This window comes from Ipomoea nil, unplaced genomic scaffold, assembly GCF_001879475.1.
Source record: "Ipomoea nil cultivar Tokyo-kokei standard unplaced genomic scaffold, Asagao_1.1 scaffold1768, whole genome shotgun sequence".
NCBI lineage: Eukaryota > Viridiplantae > Streptophyta > Magnoliopsida > Solanales > Convolvulaceae > Ipomoea > Ipomoea nil.
Window position 1 is genome coordinate 607,397 of NW_017618196.1, and position 9,237 is coordinate 616,633.

General features: G+C 35.6%; 1 protein-coding gene across 1 annotated transcript; it reads right to left on the minus strand.

The window, feature by feature from the left end:
• Window positions 1-3,032: 3,032 nt before the first annotated feature.
• On the minus strand, window positions 3,033-4,551 carry LOC109192079. Its single transcript, XM_019342678.1, has 2 exons — window positions 3,214-4,551; window positions 3,033-3,083 (listed from the first exon to the last, which is right to left on the minus strand). The coding sequence occupies exons 1-2, from the start codon at window positions 4,549-4,551 to the stop codon at window positions 3,033-3,035; spliced, it is 1,389 nt and encodes a 462-aa protein (XP_019198223.1).
• Window positions 4,552-9,237: the final 4,686 nt, after the last annotated feature.

The window sequence follows — 9,237 nt, forward strand, 5'->3', positions numbered from 1 at the left end:
TTAAAAACTTTAACAACTAACATAAATATAAAACGTGTGCTGAAACTCCTTATATGAACTACACAAAAACTCAATAGAAAAATATGAAAATTTCACCAAATTCAACCTAAACCAAATTCAGAAATATTCTATCACAGTGCAGGTATAAAGCATGAAGGAAATAAGGATCAAGGCATTTATTAAAATTGAAATGCAATTGCTCGTCTCTTCCAAAGTTCACTCATTATTTTTTTATTTTGACGTTTTCCAAAGAGAACTTCCCCAAAAATCTCGCCATTTTACGCCAGACTTGTTTGAGTTTTCAATTTTGTGTGTACTCATAAACCAGACCACGACACTTATTTATTTATTTATGGTACATGTGTATATGTGGCTGATTCAGCGGAGTAGAATCTCTTACTTTATTGCAAACAAAATAAATAAATAAATAATACACTCATTTTTATTTTTTCATATTTTTCAAATCTTTTTTAAAAGATTTTTTACCTCACTTATGCCATACAGATGATCCTTGAACCAACAAACTACACCACAATTTATAGCACTCAAGAATTGTTTAAGAATTTGATAAAGGTAATATAAGGTGAAAGATACATATAAACTACTAAAGAAATTGTATAGAACACAAAGGTATTTGTGATTTTCAAATTCTATTTATTTTTTATTTTTTTTTGTTTTTTGATTTTTGATTTTTTTTTTTGATTTGACAAAGATATAAAATTAAAGAAATTAACAACAAGAAATTAACAACTAGTCAAAAGCAATATACACACTAAGAGCTGACAAAAATCTGCATTATTTTTATCACCGAATATTTAAAAGACTTACGGATAAAGCTCAAGCTAATGCTAGAATTTTAAAATAAAAAGGTTTAAGAAAATATACATAAGAAAATTAAAAATTTTGAAAATTTTCAATTTTTTATGATTTGTGGGTAGAATCCCTTCCCCACACTTATTTTCAACATGAGAAAATTACACTTTTGGTCCTATGACTATAGCGGAGGTGGTAATTTCAGTTCGTGACTTTTAAAACTAACAGATTTAGTCCTTTTAGTAAGCTTTTTTTGACACATTGAGTCCTTCCGGCTAATTTGCCGGTAGAAAGCTGCCGGAATTGCGATTGGAGTTGTTTATTAATTGTTTGGGAGGGGTAAAATCGTCCGTTCAGGCCATATAAAAGGGGGGGAAAACGGATTCCCATTTCCCACCTTAATTAACCTTCACGCAGAAGGGTTTTCAGTTCCATTCTCCATTCTCACGCGAAGCGAAGGAAGCAAGAGACGAAGTGGAAGAGAAGAAATCAGTCGCACCACTCGCACGCTCCATTCTCCATCAGGTCGTCCTGGGTATGGCTAATTCGTATTCTTCTTGTTCTTCTAATTCTGCTACTGAGTACTATGAATTTGGGGAATGGTTTCCAATTATCCATTGTAGATGTGGTGAACAATTGAAAATTCGAACTTCATGGACAAATGAAAATCCCGGTCGTAGATTTTGGCAATGCTCCGGTGCTATTGTAAGTTTTGGTTTTTACAGGTTTTTGTAATTTTTGTACTGGATGTATGAATGAAATTGAATAAATGTTCTTTGAATTAATCCAGGGTAATGTGGGCTGTGGATTTATTGATTGGTATGATCCTCCAATGTGCCATCGTTCAAAGAAAATAATTCCGGGATTGCTAAGACGCATCAACTGACAAGAGGAAGAGATACAGAAATTAAATATGATGCGTAAAGGTAATAAAGATGATGGGAAAGTGGTTGGTAGTTCTAAGTGGATGAACAAGTTTGTAGCAGTTTTTGTTGTAATAGTTGCACTAATTATTGGTTGTAGGTTTTGCTAGTGAACTGATCCAAAGAAGTGTTCAGTATTTGTAATGTGTTTTGGTAATTTTAGAATTGTGGAATGGTTGGTGATGTAAGGATCATGGTAATGTAAGATGTATGGTATGTTGTGTTAATGTGAGATTTATGGTTTGGTTACTTAATGTAAGAATTATGGTTGGTTTTGTTAATGTAAGGATGATGGTTTCTTTTGTTAATTTAGGATGATGGTTTGTTTTGGTTTACAATTCAGCAACGTGTGACTCTTTTAGCAACACTGTAAAAGCCCATGATTTAACATATGACCAAAACACTGCATACCATAATCTCATAGTTATCATACATTATGACCAAAACAAGCTGCTATCTAAAGAGTTTGTAATCATTTAGCAGCCAAATCAGTTACCAAAACATACACACAAACTAACTTCATCAAAACATACATACAAACTAACTTCACATCCATTCACTAAATGTCAATTGGGTCATCATGGTTGCCAAAGAACTTGGACTTGAACACAGTCTTGCTCCTTGTATAGTATGGCTTTTTCCTGTTTGATTGCTTCACTTTGGTTCCCTTCTTGGATTTGCCTGGCTGTTGGTTCATCTTAGGTTCTCCTGATCCACTCTGTTCCCCTTGTCCATGCTGGGCATCAACCTCATGCTGCCCTAATCCACTCTGTTCCCCTTCCCCTTGTCCACTCTGTTCCCCTTGTCCACTCTGTTCCTCACTCTGGTGCTCTCTTGTAGGCATATTGATGGGGATTTGGTGAGTGGCATAAATGACCCTCTTTTTTGGCTTCAACTGAAATACATAGAGTTTAGGTTACAATTGTTTTATACACAGTATATTGTAATCCAACAGAATTTAGTACTACACCTTTTTATTAGGATTAGATGGACACTTCCTAGCATTATGTCCAGGTTCCCTACACACAGAACAATGCAGTTGAATGTGGTTTCTTGACACTCTATTTCCATCTTGGGTTAACTCAGCAGCTGATCTTGTCCTTAACTTTTTGGGCCTCCCAACCTGAAAAGCACCAACAATTTAAATCAGTTTTTATACAGCAGAGAGTTAAAGGATAAGGGTCAGCAATCAAGCAATCACCTTGGCATTATACAAGGGTGGCAATGGGGGTGGTCTATCACACCTAGGCCACTCAGCAGGACCTGCCATTTGGTTGATACTTGCACTGTATATCTTCAGATATGCGTCTTTTGAGTAGCATGGATGGACAAAGTCAAACACTCCACCTTTCCCAAATTTTTTCCATATAGCACATATAGCATGCTTGCATGGAATGCCTGTCAACTCCCACCTCCTACAAGAACATTGTTTTCTTTCAAGGTCTACTTGTTGTTGATCCCCATATAAGTGTCTAACCTCAAACTTGAAGAAATCACATTGTGTTACTAAGTAACCAGATGCAGCCTTCTCTATTTGCTTCAACTTCCTGACAATCTTAAGACATATCAAGGACTTCCATTCTGCAGCTTTCTGTCTATTCTCAAACAACTTAGCCATTATCATTTTCCTTATAATTTCTAGGCACTCAATGATAGGCTTGTCCCTTGCTTCCATTATAGAGGCATTCCAAGACTCACAAATGTTATTCACTAACATGTCGCAATGGGATTTTGTAGAGAAGTGGGATCTAGACCATTCTGTTGGGCTTTTATCACCTAACCATTGGTATGCAGCTTCATCTAATCTCCTTAGTTTATACAAAGCATCAGTGTAAGCATTTACAGTGTTTGCCCTAGCACAAGTCCATAATGCATCCTTAATAGCCTTACCCTGGAAACCTGCCACCTTCATATTTGCATGTAGGTGTCTCACACAAAATCTGTTTTCCACACCAGGTAGCACTTCACCAAAGGCTGGAATTAGACCCTTCTGTTTGTCACTTATGAAGCAGTACTCATCCTCCTCTGTATCACTTATCTGCATATCATCTTTCAACAGTCTTAGAAACCATATCCAAGATTCCTTTTTCTCTCCTTCCACAATAGCATAAGCTAATGGAAATATACAGTCATTTGCATCTATACTCACAGCAGTCAGAAGCATTCCTCCAGTTTCAGATTTAAGGTGACAACCATCTACCCCAATCAGTCTTCTACACATCCTGAAGCCTTCCTTGCTGCTTTTCCAACAGACATACATTCTCAGGAATCTTTCCTGCCCACTTCCATCCTTTAAGTCACTCAACTTAACAAGACATGAAGACCCGGGATTTGTTGTCAAGACTTCTTCTCTATAACTCCAAATCTTCTTGAAGTTGGCTTCCTCATCACCTACTCTTATCTTCTTTGCCTTCCAAATAGCCCTATATGCTTGTGAATCACTCACATAAAATCCCTCCTCTGTGTAAACCTTATCTTTGAACTTTCTCATCATCCAATCTGGGTGATCTTTTAATTGAGTTGCCCACCTCTTAGCAACCACAGTTGATTTCACCAGTGAGTTCTCCCAAACCCAAGAACAACCTTCATGTTCATCCACCATGTTCAAAATCCTCCATGCATATGACCCTATTACTTTCCTCAACCCTATTCTCCAAGGGCAACCCTCCTGTGTACACTTAACAATAACCCTTTCCTTGTCATTTTTTAGAGTTCTAATTTCTTTGCCATTATTGAAAGCATAATTTTGAACTGCTTCCCTAAACTGTTGTTTTGAAGCAAATGTCATGCCTAAAGTGAAATGGGGGTCTTTCATGTCTGTTGCAGCTCTAAATATGGGCCATTTTCTTTCCCCATCACCATCACTATCAGAATCCACTACTGACTCCTCGTCAGAAAAGAAGATGTCATCCAAATTCTAAACCTTTTTCTTTGTTTGAGCTACATCCAAATGCTCATCTACTTTATCATCCTGTACAGTGAAATCAACAACTTGGCCATCATCCCCAGTCCCTACATCAACCTGCTCAGCTACCCCCAATCTCTGTACCTCAATCTCATCTTCCCAATCACTTTCTGGCTTCAGTACTTCCATATCAGCTTCAATCAAGTCCTGCTCATCCATTGTTTCAACCCAAAACTCTAACATTTTACTTGGGTTGACCTCATTCAATATAGGTATAAGATCATTGTCTGATTGTAGCAACTTCAAACTATCATTCCAATAACAATAAATCAGGGCACCAACCTCACTATACCCTAACTGTTTTATCTTATCCTTCAACACATCTAGACACACTTCATTAGCTTCCATCCTTTCATACAGTTCTACATCACCACCCAAGTATTTAACTTCACCAACCCTATTTACTATCCCATTATGGAAAAGGACAACTTCAAATGGGCCAACACCAGCTCCTGTAAAGCCAACAGTCAACAGAGTATATGCACGAAAAGTTTAAACATAATGGTCCCCACAGAATAACAACAATGTTTCCTAAACCCTATATATGCACATGACAAGAATCAGTAACTACAACAGTAGTATTGGTCCCCACAGACCACTACAACACATTCCCATACTCATCAGAATTCATACTAACAATAATAAACAACATACCACTACAGAAAATGGTCCCCACATTACAAGACACAAGACACGAGTACAAACTCCTTTATGCTTTATGCATATATAACCCACACGGCAAACCCTAGAAATGCTTAACTTCCATACAACTCCACAAAAAACACTCCACACAAACAATACAAACTCATTCACTATAAAATTCATACAATTCAAACAGTTACAAATTATTCAAACTTACTTCGTTGGAGCGTATTTTGTGCAGAACCGTTCCAGTCGCCAATGATTTACGCATTGCAGTAGGCGAAGTGAAGAGTTCTCTTTGTTCCCGCTTTCTTCCTTCTTCCACACTATCTTCGCGCTTCTCTGCTGTCTTCCCGCTACTTTCACACAAAATTAGGGTTGCGTGGAGGTTGATTAAGGTGGGAAATGGGAAATGGGAATCCGTTTAACCCCCCTTTTCTATGGCCTGAACGGACGATTTTACCCCTCCCACACAATTAATAAAAAACTCCAATCGTAATTCCGGCGGCTTTCTATCGGCAAATTAGCCGGAAGGACTCAATGTGTCAAGCTTACTAAAAGGACTAAATCTGTTAGTTTAAAAGTCACGAACTGAAATTACCACCTCCACTATAGTCATAGGACCAAAAGTGTAATTTTCTCTTTTCAACATTGTCCCCAATGTTGTGAGAGGAAAGAAAACAAGACAAAGCGTCCTTTTTTATTAGATTTCGTTTTTGTGCAATTTTCATTCAGCCAAGCAGTTTGAAAATAAAAAGAATAACATTCATCATTATCAACGCCATTTAAAAGATTCTCCTTTTGAAGTTTATTGAAACCCAACTTACCATCCTCAGCAAGATTCAACCCCTTAACTGCAAAAACTAGGTTAGATCTAGCAGACAAATTCATAGATGTAAAAATTGGAAACTCAACAGTTTCATCAAGCACATTTTTGGTCAATTTGTTTGCTTGAACATCAATAGGGATTGGGGGCACATAAAGCTCGAGAGGCTCATAACGATTATCGGATTTATGCAATTGAGGCTCATCTTTTTCAACAACAATATCATCAACATCATTATTCAATGTTTCAATCATTTTAGTTTGTTGACAAATGATATTATCTTTTAACTTGTTTTCATCATTCAGAGCATCCTCAGGTTGATTAGGTAACTTACCTGGCACATGTCCTTGCACAAATTTAGCAATTTGCTCTCAATGTGCTTCCAATCTTTTAAAGCAAGCCTCATTTTGTTGCAATCGTTGTCCCTCTTCTTCTTGTTGCATCTGGTGCTCATAAGCTTCTTGTTGCATTTGGTGCTCATAAGCTTCTTGTTGCATCTGGTGCATTTGGAACCATTGATCATGTGCTTCTGATCGCCTATTGCAAGCCTGTATATAATCATTCAAGGAGTCCTCCAAAGATGGTTTTTCAAGTTGGGGTGGAGTTGATTGAAAATTATTTTGATTATTACCCCAATAAAAATTAGGATAGTTTGGCTGAAAATCATTTTGATTATTCCAAGAAAAATTTTGGTGATTTTCCCAACACGAATTATAAGAATTATAAAACGGGTCATGCACAGGCCTTTGATTAGAAATATTAATTGAATTTGCCTGTACATAATCATCATTATAAGAATTATTTTGGTTTGATAAAAAAGAGTACATATTAAAATGTAAATTTTTTCAAATTTTGGTTTTGTTGTGTGATTGAGAATGAAAATATAATTTTCAGAAAATAGAATGGACCAATGAATTAAATAAATGAGTAAGCTTAAAAAGGAAAAAACAAACAAAATAATAAGAAAGAGATAGCATTAAAGAATCAAGCAGTTAAGAAATGAGAAAATTAAATAAAGAGAATAGTGAAAGCAAAAACAAATATAAAGCAGTTTTTAAATGGACAAATGACTTAAATAAAATGCAAGATTAAAAATGAAGAAGATGACAATAATGAAAGGATAGCAAAAAATAAAAAATCAAGCAATTAAGGAAAAGAAAAAAAATTAAATTGCAAAATAAACAATTCCCCGGCAATGACGCCAAAATTGATGGACAATTTAAATATATGTCCTCGCAAGTGCACGAGTCACTGTAGCAATAACGTGCAAAGGCAAGGGTCGATCCCACAGGGAATTGTACGATGCAATTTAATAAATTGAAAATAAAACAATTAACTTTAATGATCCAAAAGTGCTAAAAGCGAATATAAAAGATCGATCAGCTTAAATGCAAACTAATATTAAAAGATAAAACTTAATTTGATTAGCAAAATTAAACAAATTAATACGAAGTTTTAATAGCAAAAAGTATCGTATTCCTAGAATAAAATATTTAGCAAAACATAAAGAAATTTGCAATAATTATCTTATGCAACATCATCTTTCAAGAATTAAACACAAAAATAAATTAAATAAATAAACAGAACACAAAATAAATTAAACAACTAAAAAGAATTAAAGAGATCTAAGCCAAATGAAATTGTTTCATGCAATTGCAGCTTCCAAAGAGTAATCCAAAGTGAACTGCCATAAGGAAAGAAGTTAAAAACAATAAAGATGAATTAGCAATGCATGTAAATATATAGCAGTAATCAACTCATAAAGCACATCTTTTAAGAATTACCTCAAATAAACTATAAACTAATAACAATAGTAAAGCATAAATTAAAAAAAAGGTATTGTTGCTGTGAACTATACGTGTGCTGCTGCCGAGCAGAATGACGCCATTAGAAACAAAGTTGTCCAGAACTGCTACGCCGAAGACAGATTAGCCGAGAGCATAAGTTTTGACGCCGAACCAGGTTCGCCGCCTTCGTCTCCAGAATTGCTCCGGGGTGAATTTGATGATCCTTCTTCTTCACAAAAACCTTCCATTTATACTGCTTCCTTAACTAAACTCCACCGTAATTTTTGTTCTGAATCTTTGACCATAGCCGATGAAGAACCTCTTCTCTTGCAGTGTTGTTGACGGCTTCGGTTGAATCACCGCACAAAGAGCTTCCACCGAGACTCAAAAGTAATTATTCTTTTAACTTAAATAAATTAGAACTCAATTATAATTAGTCTTATGTTTATTAAAACTCCTATTATGCTACTAAGATTATTATTATTATTATTATTATTATTATTATTAAATTAGGACCAAGGAATTATTAGACTGATAGAATTCAAATAATAAAATAAAATTAATAAAAACAACCTACAAATGAATAATATTAACAAAGTTACTTAATCAAAATAATAAATAAAATTGATATAAAATTAATCAATTATTGAAAATTAACTATAAAAATATCATTAAAAATAACACTAAAAATAATGTTTATCAATCGGGTTGAATATGATTCTTCTCGCGTAGAAGTGGGGAAGCTCGGGAGAGGCGTCCCGAGCCTCCGAAGTCGGTGCCAAAGCTGGTGTGCTACGCCCAGTGGGCTAAACCTTGGACCTATCTTCTTGGTCGGGTCGAGATCCTACGAGGTCGGTTCAGGTCGGAAAATGTTCCCTGCAACGTACAGACTATATCCCGAGAAGGTATACGGTCATAGGCCTAGGGGATATTTCCCATCAATGAAAATTTTTTATAATCCGTCAACAAAATCGTAGAAATGTCATTAAATACAAGGGCATTTCGATCATTGTTTGTACAAAGTGTTTTGAACCTGCTATATTTTTATTTTTAGTTTTTTAAAAAAATTCATAATTGAAGAACTAAATGCTCTTGTATTTAATGGAATTTAAACCGTTTTGTTGGAGGAGGAGCAAAAATGGTCATGCAACGTGGACGGACAGAATCCATTCCTATTTCGCGCCTGGGCGAAGCATTCGCACCTGAGTGCGATTCTATATATAATCGCACTCATGTGCGAATGCTTCGCCCAGGCGCAAAATAGGAATGGATTCTGTCCGT

Excerpts from the sequence above, each read along its gene's own strand:
- LOC109192079 (XM_019342678.1), bottom strand. The coding sequence starts at position 4,551 with ATGAAAGACCCCCATTTCACTTTAGGCATGACATTTGCTTCAAAACAA. Across the intron at positions 3,084-3,213 it reads GTGATTTCTTCAAGTTTGAG|GTGGAGTGTTTGACTTTGTC; the intron begins GTTAGACACTTA and ends AATTTGGGAAAG.